Source organism: Dendrobates tinctorius, unplaced genomic scaffold (genome assembly GCF_039654945.1).
Source record: "Dendrobates tinctorius isolate UK_male_01 unplaced genomic scaffold, ASM3965494v1 ptg000008l, whole genome shotgun sequence".
NCBI classification, from domain to species: Eukaryota; Metazoa; Chordata; class Amphibia; order Anura; family Dendrobatidae; genus Dendrobates; species Dendrobates tinctorius.
This window is the reverse complement of record NW_027361676.1, coordinates 7,814,878-7,840,435: the sequence shown is the minus strand read 5'-3', so window position 1 is coordinate 7,840,435 and position 25,558 is coordinate 7,814,878. Positions and strand designations below refer to the sequence as shown.

At 40.7% G+C, this 25,558-nt stretch overlaps 1 protein-coding gene across 2 annotated transcripts in view; it reads left to right on the top strand.

The window, feature by feature from the left end:
- Positions 1 to 25,558, top strand: part of LRBA (LPS responsive beige-like anchor protein) — a 920,035-nt gene that overhangs the window by 626,714 nt on the left and 267,763 nt on the right. For both annotated transcript variants that reach the window (XM_073576254.1, XM_073576253.1), the window contains exons 40-42: positions 10,151 to 10,268; positions 19,271 to 19,373; positions 23,368 to 23,483. In XM_073576254.1, coding sequence (XP_073432355.1) covers positions 10,151 to 10,268; positions 19,271 to 19,373; positions 23,368 to 23,483 — 337 coding nt within the window. The remainder of the gene's footprint in view (positions 1 to 10,150; positions 10,269 to 19,270; positions 19,374 to 23,367; positions 23,484 to 25,558) is intronic.

Genomic DNA, 25,558 nt, shown 5'->3' with positions numbered 1-25,558 from the left:
TACTTGGTTAATCTAAAATTGGTTGCTAATGCACTATATATGGGGACTTTTGGCCCGTGTATTTCTCCACCATAACAATCCAATTCATGAGACTTTGGGCTGATGTTAGCTATTTAGTTGCTGAGTAGCTTTCATTCCTTGAGGTTTATAATTCTCAATACCACCTGTAACAGCTATCATTTCACAAAAGCTGTTAGCTGAATAAGTGACAAATGCAGCAACACTTAGTGTATGCGCACAGATTGAGTATTTGCAGCAGATTTTTCTGCACCAAAACCTGACGGTTGGCGTGTGAAACACGCACATTTGTGTTTTTGTTTTCTTTTGCTTAATTTTTACTTGCATTTTTCCCATTGGTTTGAAACACAGAAACACTGAAACAATTGAACTGCTACAGATTTGGAAAAAAAGATGCTTTGGCTGAAATCCGCAGGGAAAAAAATAAGCAGCATGTGAATGAGATTTCAGAAATCTTATGCACTTTGCTGGTTCTGTAAAGTGCTACATTTTTTTACTGTTGAAAAACTCATGGACAAATTGCAGCAAAAACGCAGCCTGAGGGTACTACCGCTGGAAACCCCACTATCACAACAGTATACCAATATGTGACCACCACTCCATTCGAATACTTCCTGGATGGAGGCACCTTTGTTCTTGGTAGGTGTCCCTGCAACTATGCATTTATTACTCATCTGTGAATAGGTAAAAAGTTTGAATATTATTTTCTTTGGGATAATGGCTTTTATTGGGGATTTCAACAAAATACATTCATCACCTAATGAAAGATTAGTTGATAAATGTGTGATTGCGGAGTCTGCCGCTAATCACAAGAAAGTGTCCTAATTCCCATTTCTCCACAGTTTAGTGGGGCTTGAATGAAGTAGCAAATTGCATATCCTGTGCTCCAATAATTTCAAGGTACCACAATTTCCTTTATCATAGCGCGCTAATGCTACTGTTTATACCCGTGGAAAGGTTTTGGTCAAGAGATTTGGTTCATGTTTGCAATATGTTTTATGGATGTTAACAATGCAAATGTAAGATTCCTGTAGAGGGATTTATGGTATTTATTTTGGAAACCCAGCCAGGCCATGTGATAACCACCCTCTGTGAGAGGTAGTATATAAGGACAGAAGTATCTGATGATTTATTTCCAAATTTGTGGGAACCTTCTGGAATCACTTTACTCTCCTAAACTTTTCAGTAGGAACAGGAGGAGTTTTATTTATTGACGTTCAGTGTTACATTATTTATGGATTTGTAGATGTTACCAGTGTTTCAGTCCATGTATTACTTTCTAGAAAAAGTTAGCATGTATGCATGAGCATATCCGCTCTCTCGGTCCAATCACAAACTGTTGTAGAACTCCTCAGAGGATAATTGTGCCCGCCACGCACAGCCCTGTGGTGGAGCAGGTGCTACTTCATGATGGACTACCTTCTTATCATATAACCCACTTCTGGTATGGAAGGGAGAAAGTGCACCTTGTGCAGATCATCCCAGACAAGTAGAAAAAACTCATTGGTAAAAGTGCTCACCTGAATGGGTTGTGCAGCTGCAGGCACAACACTGAGCAAAGTAGGGCGTGTAGTCCGATGGCTGCTGCTCCACCCGCTGGACCCCGTAAAGAGTTCTAGAAACGTAATCAGAGGATAGAATCATAGAATGTTAGATTGGATGGGACCTCAAGGGTCATCGTGTCCAACCCCTGCTCAATGCAGGATTCACAAAGATAGAAGAAAGGTGGCTGAATAAAGAGCTGCCGGGTATGTATGGATTAAGATATCACAAGGAATATCATGGAACTTAAGTTTTATTGACTGCTATGCATTTGAGAGCTGGTCTAGCTCCTTTTTCACTCAAGTTAGTTGCATGATAGTCCTTTGGTGATATCTTAACCCATACATCCCAGCAGCGCATTATCCAGCCACCTTTCTTCTATCCCCTGACTACTTGTGGTATGGAAATGTGAGTTCATAGTTTGTGGGACTGTAGGTGAGATCAGCAACTCTTTGCAAAATGTAATGGTGAGCAAATATTTATTACATAATGTAGATTAATAGAAATTATGCAATCTTGTCAGTTATTACTACACTATAATTTGCTCATGCAGTTCTGCAGTCTTTATCTTGGCATTTTTTTTTCATTTTCTTTTAACAAGCACGTAGGTTTGTTATACCAGTGTACCTATAAGTAAAAGATTGTATCAGCTTGTGTGTTGAAATGGTCATGTGAAATAAGCTGTAACTGCATGACAGCAATGGGACCACTTGGAGGTGGGGGAGCACAGTGCGCAGTTGGGGGCTGCCAACTGCCAGGCCTTGCATTCTTTTCCCCCATATCTGGCTCCCTCATATGTGATGTTCTTTCCATCATAGTTTTTGAGCTCTAACTCTGAAGAACTTGTTTGAAGTGGAACATTAATTAAGAATTCTCATTTGGTATTCTGTACAAAACATGGTAGCCACATGTGTCCCACTAAAGCACAACTGCGGGCATGAAGAAAAGCCCAAACACCCAGAGCATATTAAACCACAATTAATCTTTATTGGATAAACAAATTAAAATAAAAAATATCATAAAATGAAGTGCTATTTAAATCCGCGGACACAAAATATACCCTTATACCAGCCAAAGATATACTACATAACAGTGGAATTGGTGACCTAGAAAGGATATAAAGTGACTATTTGCGTTATAGTTCACTAATAAGTAAATATACATTATATCAGCCATGACATACAACAGATCAATTGGTAACCTAATTAGGATATAAAGTGATTCTTTGCGAATATAGTACACTTAATGTTATAATCTTATAGAACACTTACATGTTTCACACTGTTGTATGCTAAAATCCCACTGTAATGTTCCCCTCTTTGGTTTCTATTCTAGTAATATCTTCTATTTGTGGGTTTCCGTTGTCTTATTGCATTTTTTTTGTCATTAAGATCTTAGTTTACCAAGATTTGAGACAAAACAGCAAGTTAAGACCGTCTGAAATATTTACGGGCTTGAGTTTCTAGGTGCCTTTATCCAGGACAAATGTTACGCAATGAAATAGGAATTTTGCTTGCTGTAAATCTGTCTTGCCACATAAGCTTTCATAGAAATAGCTTTACCCATCTAGGGCTACATCAATTTGCCATTCTCTGCTTCATGTATCAAATGGCGTTGTAAGAAAATATCAATATCATTGGTTAATATAAATGAAATTAATTTTTAAAGCCAGACTAAAGGTTGACACCTGAAAAATTGCATTGCCTTGCAGAAGAAGCATTTCTGTCCTCTTGTGAAATTTCAGGTCAAGAGGTCAAGTAATTTTCCCAGTCTTCAATGGGATTTAGTGAAATATGAACTTCATTGTCACCCAGCCCCACAGTGATAAGATAAAATGAGCTGATACATCATTTGCTGGAGCGTTATCTCCTCCGGTAGTCGGGAGAGAAGACATCAGATGTTGCAAACTACCAACCAGTCCACGTTACATACCTAATAACATCCAGCTCTGTACGGCGTTCACTGTATTGACTTTAATCTCACACAGTTAATAAATGAACATTTCTTTTTCAGTTCCATTCCATTACTTGATGTTCTATCTCACGGAATGGATATTAACTCATTTGCCTTTATGCTGAGTGTGTTGTACTAATAAGAGTAGCTATCACCAATCAGTGGCTGCAATTTTTACCTAATATAATAGGGGGTAGCCCAAGACAGCTGATTTTACTAAACATAAGCTAGTGGCAAAAGTGCTGCTGTTAATGCTCCCCAGAAGGCTGTGACTTTCTACCAAAGTCGGGTCTGGTCTTCCAGTTTGTTTGATCCTGGCATGCAGTGCGGGATCCCTCAATGCTTCGGAGCCGCTCTACCAGTGAAGGAGTGAGATCTCGCTCTTTGTATTAAAGGGAATCTGTCACCCCTGGATGATTTTTAAGCTATTACTATGGGCATACAGGTAATAGAATGGTCAAACCAGTCTTATCTGTATGCCTCATAGCTGCGGTGTAGATCTTGAGAAATTAATTTATAATATTATATTGTAATGATTTCTTCCAGGCTTTGGGGTTTGCGTTGCCTGGAAGAAATCACTGCCTCCTGACTTCATTATAATTTCACCCCTCTCCCATCAGCATCACACTGACCTGTTCGGCGCTGTAATGCTGTGCATGCGCTATGCACTCGTGCGGTTACGTGAACCCTGTCAGCCTTCCTATGGGCAGTGTCTTCAGAAGATTAATGCAGACACTGCCCATAGCGTATGCGCGGGATTACAGTGCCGAACGGGTCAATATGACGCTCATGGGAGGGATGTGCCATTATAATGGCGTCAGGAGGCCATGATTTCTTCCAGGTACTGCATGCCCTGGAGCCTGGAAGAAATCATTACAATATAACATTATAAATGAATTTCTCAAGATCTACACCACAGCTATAAGGCATACAGGAAAGACTGGTTTAACCATTCTATTATCTGTACGCCCATAGTAATAGATCAATAACGTCCAGGGGTGACAGATTCCCTCTAATCTAACGCGGTTACTCATGGTAATACCATTACAGCAGTTACTGTTTGCAATTTTGTAAAGTACACAGCAGCATGGATTAGTGCAAAGGTAGAGCTATGGAGGTTAGTGGAACCTGGTCTGCATGCCAAGATCCAACAACTTTGGGCATAACTTTGGAAAAAAGTCAGGCCCTTTTGGGGGACATTAGGGTCACATATGAGTTGTTTTGACATCAACTTTATATTTAATACAATCGCCAGTTAAGGGCTGCCCATTCATTTAGGAAATAAAAATGGCAACCCCAATACGTGATAGGTACTCTGTAAAGGTAGTCCGTTACGTATTAGTCTAAATAACACAGAAGTAGACAGTCATTGAGCACTTTACTGCTTGTCAAGTTGCTTTTGGACAGTCGCTTAAATCATGAGTTTTACCCCTCCATGCAGTAGTGGTGTTCTTGTTTACAGTTCAAAATTCTTTGGACTCTTTCCTGCAAAGTGCTAGTCACTCTCCCCTTGCTATCTCTTCACACCAGTCTTGCAAACTTAAGCCTCGATTCATTTAGACTGACATTTCATATGCCATTCTTAATGATTGTCGCGCAGGAATATGATGTGCCAAATTTGCATGCCACTTAATGAATTTGTCGCACCTTATCCATGACATGTCCTTTGCAAGGAATGTTACTCCAGTCTTTGCGACTTTTGATGGATTTATTGGGTGAATGTTGCCACTCCCCATTCCACCTCCTCCTCGGCTCTTCCCACCTCTTCTCAGCTCTTCCCACTTTGGCAGTTATGGTGGAAAGTATCTTGAAACTGCCAAAAGTCGCTAAGAAAAGTGGATCTTTTCATTGTTTTTTGGACGGACGTAAACGATTTGATGAATCGAGTCCTTTATCTCATGGAAGGTTTTTCCAATCATTGTGAGACCCTGATTCTCTCTATCATGTTCTGCTTATTCCTTTACTACGTCATTCCTCACATGCAATGTCTGTCTAAATCTTGCTAATAACTGCAAAAATTCTATCAGTGTTTTATTGGTAAAGATAGTATGAGATATATAATGTATCCAAGCCAGTAGCATAGGTACCAGGGGACAGAGAGGTCGAAGGTACAATACTTTTAACTATATACAGTCATATGTAAAAGTTTGGGCACCACTATTAATGTTAACCTTTTTTCTTTATAACAATTTTGGTTTTTGCAACAGCTATTTCAGTTTCATATATCTAATAACTGATGGACTCAGTTATATTTCTGGATTCAAATGAGGTTTATTGTGCTAACAGAAAATGTGCAATCTGCATTTAAACAAAATTTGACCGGTGCAAAAGTATGGGCACCCTTATCATTTTCTTGATTTGAACACTCCTAACTACTTTTTACTGACTTCCTGAAGAACTAAATTGGTTTTGTAACCTCATTGAGCTTTGAACTTCATAGCCAGGTGTATCAAATCATGAGAAAAGGTATTTAAAGTGGCCACTTGCAAGTAGTTCTCCTATTTGATTCTCCTATGAAGAGTGGCATCATGGGCTCCTCAAAACAACTCTCAAATGATCTGAAAACAAAGATTATTCAACATAGCTTTTCAGGGGAGGATACAAAAAGTTGTCTCAGAGATTTAACCTGTCAGTTTCCACTGTGAGGAACATAGTAAGGAAATGGAAGAACACAGGTACAGTTCTTGTTAAGCCCAGAAGTGGCAGGCCAAGAAAAATATCCGAAAGGCAGAGAAGAAGAATGGTGAGAACAGTCAAGGACAATCCACAGACCACCTCCAAAGACCTGCAGCATCATCTTGCTGCAGATGGTGTCACTGTGCTTAATTGTAAAACACTGGGCAAAACAGTCACTGAAAAAGACCTGGGTGTATGGGTGGACGACAAACTCACATTTAGTGGCCAGAGTCAAGCAGCTGCTGCAAAGGCAAATAAAATAATGGGATGCATTAAAAGAGGCATAGATGCTCATGAGGAGAACATAATTTTACCTCTATATAAGTCACTAGTGCGACCACACTTAGAATACTGTGTACAGTTCTGGTCTCCGGTGTATAAGAAAGACATAGCTGAACTGGAGCGGGTGCAGAGAAGAGCGACCAAGGTTGTTAGGGAACTAGGGGGTCTGCAATACCAAGACAGGTTATTACACTTGGGGTTATTTAGTTTGGAGAATCGAAGGCTTAGGGGTGATCTTATTACAATGTATAAATATATGTGGGGACAATACAAAGACCTTTCTAATGATCTTTTTACTCTTAGACCTGTGACGGGGACAAGGGGGCATCCTCTACGTCTGGAGGAAAGAAGGTTTAAGCATACTCACAGACGCGGATTCTTTACTGTAAGAGCAGTGAGACTATGGAACTCTCTGCCATATGATGTTGTAATGAGTGATTCACTACTAAAATTTAAGAAGGGACTGGATGCCTTTCTTGAAAAGTATAATATTACAGGGTATATACACTAGTCTCCTTAATATTGCGTTGATCCAGGGAGCTAGTCTGATTGCCGTATGTGGAGTCGGGAAGGAATTTTTTTCCCCAATGTGAAGCTTACTGTTTGCCACATGGGTTTTTTTTGCCTTCCTCTGGATCAACATGTTAGGGCAAGTTAGGATAGGATATGGGTTGAACTAGTTGGACTTAAAGTCTCCCTTCAACCTTAATAACTATGTTACTATGTTACTATGTTACTGTGCATCGGTCAACAATACAGCGCATGCATAACGCCTTTTTGTATGACCAAACAACTCAATCTTTGTTTCATCAGTCCACAGGACCGTCTTCCAAAATGTAACTGGCTTGTCCCAATGTGCTTTTGCATACCTCAGGCGACTCTGTTTGTGGCGTGCTTGCAGAAACGGCTTCTCTCGCATCACTCTCCCATACAGCTTCTCCTTGTGCAAAGTGCACTGTATTGTTGACCGATGCACAGTGACACCATCTGCAGCAAGATGATGCTGCAGCTCTTTAGAGGTGGTCTGTGGATTGTCCTTGACTGTTCTCACCATTCTTCTTCTCTGCCTTTCTGATATTTTTCTTGGCCTGCCACTTCTGGGCTTAACAAGAACTGTACCTGTGTTCTTCCATTTCCTTACTATGTTCCTCACAGTGGAAACTGACAGGTTAAATCTCTGAGACAACTTTTTGTATCCTTCCCCTGAAAAGCTATGTTGAATAATCTTTGTTTTCAGATCATTTGAGAGTTGTTTTGAGGATCCCATGATGCCACTCTTCATAGGAGAATCAAATAGGAGAACTACTTGCAAGTGGCCACCTTAAATACCTTTTCTCATGATTTGATACACCTGGCTATGAAGTTCAAAGCTCAATGAGGTTACAAAACCAATTTAGTGCTTCAGGAAGTCAGTAAAAAGTAGTTAGCAGTGTTCAAATCAAGAAAATGATAAGGGTGCCCATACTTTTGCACCGGTCAAATTTTATTTAAATGCAGATTGCACATTTTCTGTTAGTACAATAAACCTCATTTGAATCCAGAAGTCCACCAGTTATTAGATATATGAAACTGAAATAGCTGTTGCAAAAAACAAAATTGTTATAAAGAAAAAAGGTTAACATTAATAGGGGTGCCCAAACTTTTACATATGACTGTACAATCTCCCTGCACTGCCGCTATGGGGCCAATGAGTATCGCCCACCCCGCAAGTTCAACTGTTTGTTAGACCCCTGCATGTGTTGTGGCTGTCAAACAGCCTTGAGTTATGCAGCCTTGGTGACTTGAACATATTTTTGAGCACTCTGGACATTCGGTTAGCACTCGAATATGCTTGGATAACAGCTAATCACTATTACACATACATAGCATTTAGTTCTTACGAGTTTGTATTGTTTTCGCAGTAGCATCAGAATCATTATTCAATGTGTCAGAGACATACCTATGAGGACAGTGTTATGATAACGATGAAAACTGCACAAAAAGGGTTAATTGCCAATCTGGCTTTTCTCTGATCCTGGCAGTTGCAGAGAGGTGGCAGGGTGCCCTCACTACCTATGGCCTCAGTTACATTATTGCCTCAATGTGGGGAATGGTTCATGTTACCAGATACAATTGATATATTGCCCATGGAAATGCTACTGTTTTTCTTGCATATTGAATAATATTTTCTGCACTGCAATTTCTCCAGCTATTCGAGCTTCCACGGAAATGAACTACTTGTACGTGATGACGGCGCCTCTCTGAAATCTCACATATAAATCAGCCTTGCATGACTTGATCGCTGTGGTTATCCCAGCTGATAATGTCGGAGGATAGGCAGTCATGGTAACCACGACCACTTTCTAAGGTGCCGTCCTACATAAGTCAATTTTGCATCTAATCCAATTTTAATTGAACTGAAGGGTCTTTGAAGTGTTGCTGCAGACCAGGGTGATGGAGGAGCGAGACCTCTCCAAGATAATCTGTTTTGATAGGATCAACATTTATTTTGAGGTAGCAGATGATTATTTTTTTCCACCAAACTAAACATCAATAGTAGCCCTTGGTCTACACAAATGAGGATGCCGTCCATTGTGCGGTCACAGTGTTGTAGTACTTGTGAGGTTTTTTTGTCTACTTGTCTTGTTGTAATATTGTAATTGCCATTTACTGCCCCTTGTACTGTATTATGTTCTTACATATTTGCATTGAAGGCTATTCTCATATTCACAATCAGTATGTATTTATGGCTTGAACGCCTTACCTGCCAAATAGATGAACAAAATTAGTGCAGTGCCTCTCCAATTGATAACATTACCAGCCGGATAGGTCAACAATATGGGATCGGTGGTGGTCTGACAAGTGAATGGGGGATAAAGAGCAGTACTTGGCAGTTGGTCTATAAGAAAAAATCGGGCTGCTGTGTTCTGCTCCTTACATGGTCACTGCTGGCGTATACTGTGCGTCCCCATCCACTGATTTCAAATTAATGACCATTCTACAGATGTTGGATCTCAGAAAGCCCCCTTTAAGTCCAACATTCTGTGCTGATTAGTGTCACAATATAATTTTTTAGGGGGCTGGAGGAACAGATACAGAGCTACAATAACCTACTTCACTGGAGACATCCACAACTATTGGGATGTACAGTGTACTCTTTAATTGTCAAGTTCACTATATAAGCAGTATGTAGGAAGCTCCCCCTAGAGGTGGCGGTAGAGATTTACTTTGTAATATTTTAAAAGTTAGGTGTGTTAATGGCCTGTATCTGGAAAATGTAGAACGCAATGCAGGTGAGACTTGTTTGGGTTAAACAATTAGTTTCACTTGTAGTCTGTAATATATTATGTTAAATCACTTTTAGGTACAAAAAAAAAATCTTTTTATTAAACAGATTTGAAGTGCAAATGTCGTTTAAAGTGAATTTGCAGCAGAATGTTGATCTGTCTCTAGCTCCTCCCTCTTCTCACACAGTCTCCATAGTCTTTTATGAGCACCAACTGCTTTTTCTTATCTTTGTAATGGAGAAATCTTGATTCATTTGAGACTTGATTGGTCCAGGAGTAGAGAGAATCAGACTTCTCTGATAAGATATGTTACAAAACTTCTTATTTTCATGTGTACATTTGATTTGATTTATGGGGAAAAATAGAGATTTCCTCTTTAAGACTAACACTGATTTTTGTTGTTGTTGTTGTAGATACTCAGCTATACAGAGGGAGTTCATGGAAAATGGCTTTTCACAGAGATTCGAGCTGTCTTTTCACGACGCTATCTTCTGCAAAATACAGCCATGGAAATATTCATGGCAAACAGAGGTAAATATATAACTGGATTAATCTGTTTTTTTATTTAGGGAAAATAACCTTTTATTTTTTCTTATAAATATATAAATAAGTCAAAGAATGATGTCCCCCCAGAGCTAAGTTTTTACCTTTTAGGGGAAGAATTGGTGTGTTTCTGTATATATGTACAGTGGGGAAAAAGTAGTTAGTCAGCCACCAATTGTGCAAGTTCTCCCACTTAAAGAGATGAGAGGCCTGTAATTGACATCATAGGTAGATCACAACTATGAGAGTCAAAATGAGAAAATAAATCCAGAAAATCACCTTGTCTGATTTGGCAAAATTTATTTTCCAAGTTATGATGGAAAATAAGTATTTGGTCAACTAAAAATATGCCAGATTTCTGACTCTCACAGACCTGTGACTCCTCTATCTTCCACTCATTACCTGTAGTAATAGCACCTGTTTGAACTTGTTATGAGTATAAAAGACACCTGTCCACAACCTCATTGTAGTCTACCTATGATGTCAATTACAGGCCTCTCTCCTCTTTTTAAGTGGGAGAATTTGCACAATTGGTGGCTGATTAAATGCTTTTTCCCCCCACTGTATGTATTTGTGTGTATATACATATATAAATGTATATATGTATTTGTGTGAATATATGTATATCTATTATGTATATACACACAAATACATACATATATACAGATACACACCAAAAAGTTTGAAGAAGTGTTTGCTCCCTTCCTGTTTTCCTATTCTTTTGCATGTTTGTCACATTTAAATGTTTAAGATCATCAAACAGATTTAAATATTCGACAAAGATAACACAAGTAAACAGAAAATGCAAACAGGACCTGCCTGACAAAGTTAAGTAGACAAAAGACCGTCAAAAGCTATACATAATGCCACAATCCAACAAAATTCTAGAACAAATGTGAAGCAAAGTAATTGAATTTAATCGGTCTGGAAAAGGTTATAAAGCCATTTCTAAAGCTTTGGGAGTCCAGCTAACAACTTTAAGAGCCATTATCCACAAATCGCTAAAACATGGAACAATGGTGAACCTTCCCATAAGTGTCCAACCGACTAAAATTACCCCAAGAGCGCAGCAACGGCCCCACAACCACATCCAAAGACCTGCAGGCCTTTGTTAAGGTCATTGTTAATGACTGAACCATAAGAAAGAGACTGGACAAAAATGGCCTGCATGGCAGTGTTCCAAGACAAAAACCACTGCTGAGCACTAAGAACATTAAGGTTTGTCTCAGTTTTGCCAGAAAAAATATCGATGATCCCCAAGACTTTTGGGATAATACTCTGTGGACTGATGAAACATTAGTTGAACTTTTTGGAAGGTGTATGGCCCATTACATCTGGGCGTAGAATTAACACAGCATTTCAGAAAAGGAAAATCATACCAATAGTAAAATATGGTGGTGTTAGTGTGATAGTCTGGGGCTGTTTTGCTGCTACAGCACCTGTAAGACTTGCCTTGGTAAATGGAACCATGAATTCTGCTGTCTACCAAATAATCCTGAAGGAGAATGTCCGGGCACCTGTTCGTGACCTTAAGCAGAAGGGCCTTGCATTATGCAGCAGGACAATGATCCAAAGCGCACCAGCAAGTCCACTTCTGAATGGAATAAGAAAAACAAAATTAAGACTTTGGAGTGGCCTAGTCAGAGTCCTGAGCTTAATCCGATAGAGATGCTGTCCTTAAAAAAGGCGGTTCATGCGCTGATACCGTACAATGTGCCTGATTACAGCAATTCTGCAAAAATGAGTGGGCCAAAATTCCTCCAGAGCGTTGTAAAAGATTCATTGTCACTTATTGAAAATGCTTGATTGCAGTTGTTTCTACTAAGGGTGACCCAACCAGTTATTAAGTTTAGGGGCAATCACTTTTTTTCACACAGGGCCCTTTAGGTTTGGATTTTTGCCTTAATAAAAAGACCTTCATTTAAAAACCCCATTTTCTGTTTACTTGTGTTATTTTTCTCTAATATTTAAATTTGCCTGGTGATCTTAAACATTCAAGTGTGACAAACATGCAAAAGAATAGGAAATCAGGAAGGGGGCAAACGCTTTTTCACACAACTATATACAGTTTATATATACAAATGCACACATTCATAAATATATCTATCTCGTCCTTCAGCTTGATTACCATTTTTATAAATAGAGAGAAAATGGTTAGTATACATCCTGGTTATAAATGTGTTACTATACAAGGAGACACTAGTTTATTTTGTCATGAAGAGCATTTTGCATACATTTAACAATGTTCAATAATTTAATTTAATGAAGTAGAAGCTTAAACACATGGAAGCAGATTTGATCACACAGTTTGTCTCTGTAAACAATCAGGATTTACATACTAAAATTGAATTATCATTTCCTATCTCATGTATATAGAATATGTTCCACCCTTATAAACATCTGGTTCACAATGCATACAAACAAAAGTATAACAGAGGATGGACATTAAGTATTCACAAATGTGGGAAAAAAAATTGTCCCATAAATAGCTTTATTTAAATAGGGATTCCATGTAGATGAATCTGGATAGAAGGAAATACAATGTTATATGCAGACCTATCTACAGTACTTATGGGAATCCAGCTAGCAATGAACTAGTATTAGATGATGCACCTTATATAAGATTTCAGCCATTCACTTATTATATACTTATATTTGCAGTTAGTACTGCCACAATTTTATCAGTTCCACAGTGTCAGAATTCTAATGTGGCATATATCACCGACCTCAAATAATTTACATATTACAAAGCCAATTACTGAGTCTGTATAAATTTATGATTGGATCCCACTGTCTGAATGATTGCTGATGTATGTTGGGTTTAAAAATGGTTGTTAAAATGGAGTTTCCTTGGGATCTCATCCTTATCATCCTTAGTATACAGAGTAAAGTGTAAGTTCAGACCAGAGCTGAAGTTTGTGAATCAGGCATTTTCACAAATTGTGGAAGTGGCAACATCATAGTGACCAGAACTAATAGTTTTCAAATGACATGGCAATCTTGCTTTCCAAGCCATGTTTGATACTGTAGAGAATTGTCATTCCTCCTTGAGCTAGTTGTGTGTAACCCTAGCTCCTAATCCTAACTTCTAAATTACTCTTATATTACACATTCCTTAATCATCCAGGCTTTCAATAAACTGGTAGTTTACAAAACGTTCTTTTTAGCCGATTACCATATTTAACAGAGTTTCAGTTTTGAAAAACGCCAACAGAAATAACTAAGATGTTAAAGGGAATGTTTAATCAGAAAATAACGTATTTTGTCAATTGGGTTATTGTAAAAATGTTTGGCAATATTTTTTTCCATGTTAGAGTCTTTATTGAAAACACAAAAATGTAAATCTTGCAGTTGAGGCTTCTTTAGACTCTTAAAGGGGTATTTCCATCTCCAAGATCCTATCCCAATATGTAGTAGGTGTAATAATATTAGCAAATACTTCCAATTAGAAATAGAAAATAGTTTTTATGATTTGCTATGTCACTTTCCCCATGTGCAGGTATTGCATGACTTTAGGTTTCTATTATTATTATTTATTATTATAGCACCATTTATTCCATGATGCTTTGCATGTGAAAAGGTGTATACATAATAAAAAAAAACAATTACAATAATCTTAATACAAGTCACGAATGGTATAGGACGAAAGAGGACCCTGCCCGCGAGGGCTCACAATCTACAAGGGATGGGTGAAGATACAGTGGATTAGGGTAGAACTGGTCGTGTAGCTGTTTGGTGGTTACTGCAGGTTGTAGGCTTGTTGGAAAAGATAGGTCTTCACGTTCCTTTTGAAGGTTTCCACGGTAGACGAGAGTCTGATGTTGGGGTAGAGAGTTATAGAGTAGGGGGAGAAATCTTGTATGCTGTTTGTGGGAAGAGGAGATAAGAGGGAGTAGAGAAGGAGATCTTGTGAGGATCGGAGGTCGTGTGCTGGTAAGCACCAGGAGACGAGGTTACAGATTTATGGAGCTGACAGGTTGTGATTAGCTTTGTATGCCATGGTTAGGGTTTTGAACTGGAGTCTGTGGGTAATGGGGAGACAGTGAAGGGAATAACAGAGGGAAGAAGCCGGGTGTCATGATCTCAGTGCGGGTTTGACTCGCACATGTGGGGTTAATGTCTGGAACCAGTGCTGATGACTGGCATTTCTGGGGTTAAAGGTTGTGATCCCGGTGCAGGCTTTCCTGCACACCTGGGGCTATGATTGTGGCCTCTCCCTGGTTCTGGGGGAGGCTTCTTATAGCCTCAGGACGCTCCCATCCCTGTCAGTTATAATGTCAGAGACACCGCACTACACTTGCTCATAGAGCCAGTGCACGTGTCCTGAGTACATGAGCAGTGCTAAGAGTTACCTGGGGAGCAGGGCAGCAGAGATGACAAAGCGTGCTACAAGCTAATAGTGTCAGGGTCCAGTCAGCGCTGGAAAGTAAAGAGGCACGGGACCTGCGGACACTGAAAATGAGCAAGCTTGCACAGGACCTATGGTCATGTGACTGCAAGGGGGCGGGGCTTAGCATCAGAGAAGCCAGAGAACTCAGATTATGGCAAAGCAGAAATCATGCACAGTACAGACCAGCGAGCTACAGGAGGGATAAACAGACGGGAGGTCAGACAAAGCAAAAGGTCATACACAAGATATTAGTACAGTACCAGGGAGGAGACAGAGCGGATAATCAGGGCCAAGCAGAGATCAAAACCAAACAGACATAGGAGGTACCAGGCAGAATCCAAAGCGATATCCAGGGAACAGACCGAGTCATACACAGAGAATCAAGTAACCAGAACACAGCACTAACACACTCAGGGGTCACCACACAATGCCAAGGGCGAAAGTATAACTGACAGGGATGGGAGCGTCCTGAGGCTATAAGAAGCCTCCCCCAGAACCAGGGAGAGGCCACAATCATAGCCCCAGGTTTGCAGGTAAACCTGCACCGGGATCACAACCTTTAACCCCAGAAATGCCAGTCATCAGCACTGGTTCCAGACATTAACCCCACGTGTGCAAGTCACACCCGCACTGAGATCATGACACCGGGGAGTAGCAGGGGTACAAGTAGATTAGTTTGGCAGCAGAGTTTACAATAGATTGGAGAGTTGCGAGAGTGTTAGAGGGGAGGCCACAGAGCAGGAGGTTGCAGTAGTCAAGGCGGGAGATGATGAGGGCATGCACTAGGGTTTTTGCAGATTCTTGGTTGAGGAATGTTCGAATCTGGGAAATATTTTTGAGTTGAAGTTGGCAATAAAGTGGAAAGGGCTTGGATATGTGGTTTGAAGGAAGGATCAGAGTCAAGGATTACCCTGGGGAGAGTGAGCAGCTAACAGCTACTTACGTTAAAGGGAACCTGTCACCCCCCCAGGGCGTTTTTAAGTTAAAGAGCCACCTTCAGCAACACTAAAGGCCCCTTTACATTTAGCGATGCACCAGCGATCCCGACCACGATACGACCCGGTCAGGATCGCTGGTGCATCGCTAAATGGTCGCTAGTGAGCTGCCACACAGGCAGATCTCACCAGCGATGTAGCGATGCTCGGCGGTCGTACTTACCTTTCAGACGAAGTGATGACCGCCGTCTTCCGCCCGCGTCCATAGCTCGCTCATCGGCGCCAGCAGGAAGCCGATGACGAGAAATGGACGTGGACGATCTCGCGCGATCAGCGATAACCAGCGGGGGAGCCGGTCGGAGGTAAGTATCACATGTAGCGATATCGCTAGCAATATCGCTTCTGCGTCACAAAATCGGTGACGCTTTAGCATTAGTGTAAAGCCCCCTTAAGGCTGCATTCTATAAAGGTGGCTTTTTTTTTCTAACCCCTAGTAACACTGAAATATCAACTTTTATAACTAGTTCCTCATACCTTTAATGTGTCCCATAGGTACGGTGTGTCCCCCTGTATCAGCTGCCTACCATCCGTCCATCATGCCTGTCCTGTGGCTCGACGCCGCCCACCATCCATCCATCATGATGCCTCTGTGCGTCGCTGCATCCTCCTGTTTTCAATGCTGGCGCCTGCGCTGGGACAAGAGTTCTCGGGCATGCGCAGTGCGTGCTGCCCGAGAACTGACATCAGGTTATTGCGCCTGTGTGTTGTGGAGGCCCCAGATCCCGCCCTGCAGTGTGTTATAATGTATTCACACTGCGGGGCTGGGGTCTCCGCAACACGCAGGCACAATAGCCTGATGTCGGTTCTCGGGCAGCGCACACTGCACGTGCCCGAGAACTCTTGTCACAGCGCAGGCGCCGGCATTCAAAACAGAAGGATGCAGCGGCGCACAGGGGCGTCATGATGGACGGATGGTAGGCGGTGCCGAGATACAGGACAGGCATGATGGATGGTAGGCGGTTGATACAGGGGGACACACCATACCTATGGGACACATTGCAGGTATGAGGAGCTAGTTGTAAAAATCGATATTTCAGTGTTACTAGGGGTCAGAAAAAGAAGAGACACCTTCACAGAATGCAGCCTTAGTGCTGCTGAAGGTGGCTCTTTAACTGAAAAACGCCCTGGGGGGTGACAGGTTCCCTTTAATGGACAGGTCTGTTGAGGGAGTCAAGTGAGATGGGGGAAAGATGATGAATTCTGTTTATTCCATGTTAAGTTTTTAGAAATCTAGCTGAGAAGGAGGATGAAATAGTGGACAGACATTGTAGGATTTTGGATAGTAGGGAGGTCATTTCTGGTCCAGAGATGTAGATCTGAGTGTCATCAGCATAGAGGTGATACTGCAAGCCGTGAGATTCTATGAGCTGTGCCAGACCAAAGGTGTAAATGAAAAAGAGGACTGAATCTTGCAGGACTCCGACAGATAGGGGGCGAGATGAGGAGGTGGTGTGCAAGTGGGAGTCGCTGACTGTCCGGTCTGCTAGGTATGACGAGATCCAAGATAAGGCCAAGTGTATGGTGCCAAGTGATGAGAGGGTCTGTTAGTAATAGGGAGTGGTCCATTGTGTCAAAGGCACATGACTAGTCCAGGAGGAGGAGGACAGAGTATTGTCTCTTGGCCTTGGCGGTTAGTAGGTCATTGGTGACTTTAGTTAGGGCAGTTTCAGTGGAGTGATGCAGTGGGAAGCCAAATTGTAAGTGGTCAAAGAGGGAGCAGGAAGAGAGGTGGGAGGACAGTCTGAAATGGACATGCTGTTCCAGTAATTTTGAGGCATAGGGGAGAAGTGATATGGGGCAATAGCTAAATACAGAGGATGAGTCAAGAGAGGGCTTTTTGAGGATGGGTGCGATTGAGACACGTTTGAAGCATAACGGTAAATCAGCAGTTGGTAGTGATAGGTTGAAGAGATGGGTTAGGGTTGGGATGAAGACTGTGGTGAGGTTTGGGATGAAGTGAGATAGGATCGGGTCAAGTGCACAGGTGGTGAGATTTGATCTTGAGAGAAGGGCGGAAAGTTGATCATCTGTGATGGCATCTATGGTTACAAACACTAACTACCTGTCACTATATCAGAGGTCGTAACCATGGATACCTAAGGTCCTGCAATGCCCTGCACATGAGGAAAGAGACATCGAGAATCAAAAAAAACTATACTACGTTTCTAACTGGATATGTTTGCTAAAATTATAATTATACCTACTGCATATTGGGATTGAATCTTAGAGATGGGAATACCCCTTTAACTTAATGTTTAGGTATTCCAATTGTAATGAAAAGACTTTGTTGCTATATTTTGTATTGAAGCATCTAATGATCATGAACATAGGTCACTGTGTAGAAAGGAGCAGGGTCAGCTGTGACCTCACCTATTGTGATGGGTGAATCCTGTGTCTAGTGGGATTACCTGTTATTTTAGTGCTCCCTTTGAAAAGGAGCCTGCTGAAAACTCCTCAAGAAAGGACAGGAAGAATAAGCCTAAAAAGCCATAGTGACCAGTGTGAAAATTGAAAAACTTCATAAATTTATATTTGAATAAAATTCATGATCTAAAATAAAAAGTAAAATACATTTAGCACAAAAAGCTGATTTAAACAATAGATTTTTTTCAACTGACACATACTTTTTAAATGTTGTTTCTTCACAAAGCTCTTGCAGTGACCATAAAGGAGCTCTTCAACTCAAGTAAACCTTCAAAAGGCACACAAGGCTACTGTATGTTGCTTTTTGTATCTGGACAGTAGCTCTGTGGCTGACAAATTGGCCTGTTAGACTGCAGTAAAACCAGTGCTTTATGGTCAATGTTTCCCAGGTTGTCTTGTTTAGGGAATTTTAGACCCAGGATCATCTGATAGGAGGATGGGTAGCTCACCTCATTTTTGGTACCTTTGTTTTATGACTCCATTTAAAATAAGGAAGCAGCTAAAAATCTGATCCTACTCATAAGGCCATAAAGTATGTATGATATAAATATACCGAAAGAAGAAACTTTATGTATAAGCCAAGTAAAAGACAACAACTTTATTTTAACAATCATGAATAAAAATAATTATATGTATATAAAAGGAAAATCACAGATCAGGTTATTGATGAGTGTACGTAGACAGAAATATATACAAATCTTACATAGACACCATGTACATAATAGCAGTAGTAAATTCCTGTAGCTTCATTAAGAAATAGCATTTCAATTTGAAAAGCGCGTCGGGTGTGGTGGGTTCCTGGACATTGCAAAGGTAGTTATTCCCATTACATGATGTTTTCCAATGTCAGTATGCACATATATGCATTTATGTAATATACATATACAACCAGCAATGATGTGCTTATACTATGAGCATTCGTTAATAAGAGGGTATATCTGTGAGTGGCATATTTGAATACTTTTGCCAGATATCTCCACTTATCACCGTACTTTAAAACCATAATATCGCTGTGTCTGCTATTGCTTGATATATAAATATAGATATGCGTACAAGGTATGTCTGTTATTTACATCATATTTCTTAATAAAGCATTCAAAATTTATGATGAAGAGACTTCTTTATAAATCGCAAAAGTAAAACCTAGCATGACTTTTTGTGTTCCTGTCTTCTATGCACAGTGGCTGTCATGTTCAACTTTCCAGACCCGTCTATAGTGAAAAAGGTGGTTCATTGTCTCCCCAGAGTTGGAATTGGAACGAATTTTGGTCTTCCTCAAACCAGGTACTCTTTGGTGAACCCACACTTGTATATTAGGCATTACTGGCAAGTGGGGAGTGATGTGCACATATAATAGGGTGACTAGGTGGAGTTCTGCCAAATGTCCTTCAGCATACAGAGGAGGTTGGCTTTAATTCTGATGAGAGAATTGCCGCATAACAAGTAGGAATTTGGATTTTATGCCAAACTAGCTGAAGACCCCGGCGTTGCCCGGGTAAAGTAACTAAGTGTGGTTAGTTAAAACAAATTATAATTATTACATTGCACATAAAAACATTTCACATCATCCACTGCTCAAAAAAATAAAGGGAACACTTGAACAACAGAATATAACTCCAAGTAAATCAAACTTCTGTGAAATCAAACTGTCCACTTAGGAAGCAACACTGATTGACAATCAATTTAACATATTGTTGTGCAAATGGAATAGACAACATGTAAATTATTGGCAATTATCAAGACATACTCAAGAAAGGAGTGGTTCTGCAGGTGGGGACCACAGACCACATCTCAGTACCAGTGCTTTCTGGCTGATGTTTTGGTCACACTCGTAGTAGCATGAGACGGACTCTGCAACTCACACAAGTGGCTCAGGTAGTGCAGCTCATCCAGGATGGCACATCAATGTGAGATGTGGCAAGAAGGTTTGCTGTATCTGTCAGCGTAGTGTCCAGAGGCTGGAGGCGCTACCAGGAGACAGGCCAGTATACCAGGAGACGTGGAGGGGGCCGTAGGAGGGCAACAACCCAGCAGCAGGACCGCTACCTCAGCCTTTGTGCAAGGAGGAACAGGAGGAGCACTGCCAGAGCCCTGCAAATTGACCTCCAGCAGGCCACAAATATGCATGTGTCTGCACAACGGTTAGAAACCGACTCCATGAGGATGGTCTGAGGGCCCCCGACGTCAACAGATGGGGATTGTGCTCACAGCCGAACATCGTGCAAGACGCTTGGTATTTGCCAGAGAACACCAGGATTGGCAAATTCGCCACTGGTGCCCTGTGCTCTTCACAGATGAAAGCAGGTTAACACTGAGGAAATGTGACAGATGTGACAGAGTCTGGAGATGCCATGGAGAGCGATCTGCTGCCTGCAACATCCTTCAGCATGACCGGTTTTACAGTGGGTCAGTAATGGTGTGGGGTGGCATTTCTTTGGAGGGCGGCACAGCTCTCCATGTGCTCGCTGGAGGTAGCCTGACTGCCATTAGGTACCGAAATGAGATCCTCAGATCCCTTGTGAGACCATATGCTGGTGCGGTTGGCTCTGGGTTCCTTCTAATGCAGGATAATGCCAGACCTCATGTGGCTGAAGTGTGTCAGCAGTTCCTGCAAGATGAAGGCATTGAAGCTATGGAATGGCCCTCCCCGTTCCCCAGACCTGAATCCGATTTGAGCACATTTGGGACATCATGTCTTCGATCCATCCACCAATGTCACGTTGCACCACAGACCGTCCAGGAGTTGGCGGATGCTTTAGTCCAGGTCTGGGAGGAGATCCCTCAGGAGACCATCCACTGCCTCATTAGGAGCATGCCCAGGCATTGTACAGTAGGGAGGTCATCCAGGCACATGGAGTGCACGCACAATACTGAGCCTCATTTTGACTTGTTTTAAGGACATTACATTCCACTTTAATTTTGTGCGTAACTCTAAATCCAGGCCTCCATTGGTTAATAAATTTGATTTCCATTGATGATTTTTGTGTGATTTTGTTGTCAGCACATTCAACTTTGTGCACAACAAAGTATTCAATGATTATATTTCATTCATTCAGATCCAGAATATGTTATTTGAGTGTTCCGTTTTTTGAGCAGTGTGTATTCAACACTACAGATTTGCAACACAAATTAACTAAATGATTACCCAAGTGTTGATAGTGTTTTATTTTCAACTCATTACACAGTCCACCTCTTGTGCAGCACCACACTTTTCTCCTTTAGACCTCGTTCACACCTTGTGTTTTGGCCTCTGTGTTTGTTTTAGTCCAAGTTTTAGCTTACAATCAGAGGAAAAGTTTATTAGAAACATGCTACCACTTCAGTATTTTTCTCCCACTCATGGTTTTGGCTTATAAATGCTAAGGTAAAATACTGACCAAATACTGAACGTGTGAATGTGGCCTTATACACAGCCTCCACCTGCAGCACCTCACTCTTCTCTATACACAGCCTTATACTGCAGTAGCACCTCACTTCTCTAATTTTCCCATCACGCCTTTCATTTTCCCCCCTCACATGTCTGATTTACCCTTCAGTCCTGGCAGCTAAAGGACCTGTGATGATGTCAAGACCATGTGACCAGTCACATGCTTGGGAGGAGGAGTCAGACGCAGAGCTGTTCTGGTGCTGGAGTAGAAGTGTCAGCTCGTGTCACAGAGCAGGGTCTTGTATCACATCACTGGGGGAAGTATAGTAACCCCGTATACATGGGATCAGAGGGTCCCTGCAGGCAGCTGTGTGCAAAGTGTGTGAGACCAAGCTGTGCGTCAACTGTTGTAGGGTGTGTCCCTGGGTCAAGGGCTCTTTCCCTGTGGCTATGTGGAGTGGGCGGGGCTTGATACACACACACACACACACACACACATATAGATAGATGTTTAATTGTTTTCAGCATTGTTTTGAAACATTGTATGGTTTCTCTATATATAAATTTGATAAGTTTTGATATCTTTATGTGTGGTCTTTTTTTTTCTCCTGTTTTTTGTTGGCTTATTTATGTTTATAAGTCTCCGGTTGAAAACGTTATATATTAGACTCCACATTAATACTTTATTATTATTTATTTATATAGCATCATTGATTCCATGGTGCTGTACATGAGAAGGGGGTTACATACTAATTAGAGATATCACTTACAGTAAACTAACAATCACAGACTGATACAGAGGGGCGAGGAACCTGCCCTTGCGGGCTTACCTTCTACAGGACGAGCTCTATTTCTGAGTGCATCCTGAAAACATTATTTATCTGACACAGATTGTTTGTTTATTTTCTGTTTCATTACTTATTAAATTGTGCATAGAATTTGAACATAAAATTTGAGACATTGTTATGCTTTTGTTTTGTGTAAAATGAGGATATTCTATGCATAATGCATATACTCATTATTAATAACCATAAAGGAAAGTGCACAGGCAATAACCATTAAAATGCTGCATTGAGTGCACACTTCTGATTTATGATAAAAGAGAATTAATGTATGCATCTAGAAATGTACCACTGTTGTCTTTCACAGCCTCAATATATACAAATTTTCTTTTCCATGCGCATACTGGAAAAATTAAGTTTCATCAGAGTAATACAAAGTACAGTTTCTTAGCTCAGCCAACGAATAGTTCAGATATTCTCTAATAAACGTGCATATATCTGATCTCTATACGTAAACATTAATTGGAATGTGTCATCACAAAATGCTTAAATCAATTGTGTAAGGCCGCATTCAGAAGCCAGTTTTATATTTCAAATATGGGGGGGGGGGAGACTGGATTGTAGGCTGTTCATCTTTTTTTTTGCATTTTTATATCACTACATTAAAAATAAAACAAAAAAAACTTAAATTTTTCATGCTGAACAACAGGACTAATGTTAGACTCCTACTTCCTTTTGGTCACAAAGACATTAGCAGCACTAAAATGACTCGTATCATATCTTGTATAAAAACCTTCGAAATTTATAATATGGGTGCAGGTCATTGTGAAGTTCGAGTTCAGGTTCAAATTCGGGTACAGTTCATAAGAAAGACGTCCTCCGAGATATTTGAGAATTCTGCTTAACCTTTCAGCCATCGAGTACATATAGTTCAGAGCAAGTGTTTCTGTTCCATGATCACTTTGGTTTACACTTCTCAGATATATAACTTTTTAGTTTTCTGGTATTTGCTGTTATTTTGCTGTGATGTCGTAAACCTTTTTTTTGTGCATGTAATAATATTTTGTCTTTTTCTTGCTTTTTTTTCCTGATTTGATACTGGAGTTATCTTCCTTTTCTGTCTTGACAGGCGCATCTCCCTAGCTACTCCTCGGCAGATATTTAAAGCATCGAACATGACTCAACGTTGGCAGCACAGAGAAATCTCAAACTTTGAATACTTGATGTTCTTGAACACAATAGCAGGTAAATTAGTGAAAATATATTCTCTGTTCAAGCAACCAGAGCAGTTTAAAAAATATCTGATATGAGTAAAAAAATTTGCACTTTATAGTAACAGCAAAGTGAATGAGATTTCTGATATCTCATTCTAAAAATTCTTTCTTTCCATTGTGACGTAGCGATCACTAGCGGGATGGGGTGTACTTGCTTGGCAGCAATATAACATACAGGAGGACTCAATTTTTCATAAAAGTTCACCTGGGTTTATTGCTCCATATCCCCAGCAGCACAAACACAGAGTAAGTCAGACTTTAGATCCGGCAAAACAAAATAACAATGTCCATAAACAGGACTTCCCTCAGGCTGTGACATATCCAGCACGCAGGCTCTATAGCCTAAACACAGTCTTTCTGACCCCGGTCAGCACAACACGGATCCCTGTCCGTTACCTGTTGGTGTCAGCCACGCAGGTTCCCGGATACCTCTTATCCTCAGATGTATCCCACAACGTCTCTCATTGACCCCTGTCAGTATTACTCACGGTTTCAGACCGTCCATTCCAGAGGTGTCTCACAGGCCTCCTTCCTCTGGCTCAGCCTAGCCAGCACTGCACCATGTGTTCAAACACACAGGCTCCATTAGGTAGCCTTTACCACACCCACAGGTGAGGTAACCTCACATGCACTGCACAGGTGATCATGACAGCACCACAGGTCCTTAAACATACACAACCACATACACATACACAACCACATCTTGGGTATTCAGACACACACCCCTTGGGTGGGTATGTAGGTGACTGGATCCACCCATCTCTCCAAGTCACCTGGAAGCCTCCCAATGTTTAGCAAAACCCTCAGCAGTAGATCTGCTGAGCAAAATACGCCCAGGCTTCCATCACAGGGACACCCACCTCTGCGATACATACCGCCCATCAATCACATGACCAGTCGCTGTGCCACACCGTATTTAAACTTTCAAAGTGTTTTTTTTTTATCAAATCTGCAACGTGTCATTTCAGTGTTCTTTCAGCGTTTTTCACCCAATCAAATGAATAAGATGAAACGCAGGTTAAAATGCATGACAAACGCACTTAAAAAAAATCATATTTTATGTTGCATTTTTCCTGCCAAACACTCTGGTTTTTGGTGTAAAGCTTCTATAAATACTCACTCTGTGCACATACCCTTAGATAGTTTTAATAAACCACACCAATATGTATAGAAAAGTAATTGCATAGTTTTAAGATTGAAAGAAGAAATTGCTTGCCCCATTTAGGGGAAAAATTCTGACCCAACGCCGCATACTGCACTTAGATTAGTTTGTTGGATCATCATCCCATCACAGAATCTAGTTTGTCACCTGTAATATTATGTTTTTGAAGAAAGGCATCCATAATGTTCCATAATCTCACTGCTCTTACAGTGAAGAATCTGCTTCTCTAGTCGATTAAACCTTCTTTCCTCTAGACGTAGAGTATGAACCCATTGTCATCGTTTGGAAAATATCTGTAATATCCTCTCATATATTTGATTTATTGTAATTTGATTATCCCAAACCATAATTTTTTCAAACTGAATTACCCCAAGTTTGATAAGCCGTGTTGGTAAATGTAGCTGCACCGGTAACTTGTATAGGCACATAGCTTGGTTCTTGACTAGAGCATCTACATTTGTGCTCAAAAGTTTACATACCCCTGCAGAATTTTGATTTCTTGGCCTTTTTTCAGGGAATATGATTGATAACACCAAAACTTTTTCTCAACTCAGTTAGTGGTTGGGTGAAGCCATTTATTGTCAAACTACTGTGTTTTCTCTCTTTAAATCATAATGACAACCCAAAACATCCAAATGACCCTCATCAAAAGTTTACATACCCTGGTGATTTTGGCCTGATAACATGCACAGACGTTGACACAAATGGGTTTGAATAGGCTACTAAACATAACATCCTCATCTGTGACCTGTTGCAAATGCCAGGAAAATTGTTCGGGATGCAAAGAAAAACCCACAAATAACATAAGCTGAAATACTGGACTCTGAAAACTAGCAGTGTGGCCGTTTCAAGATGCACAATAAGGAGGCACTTGAAAAAAAAAA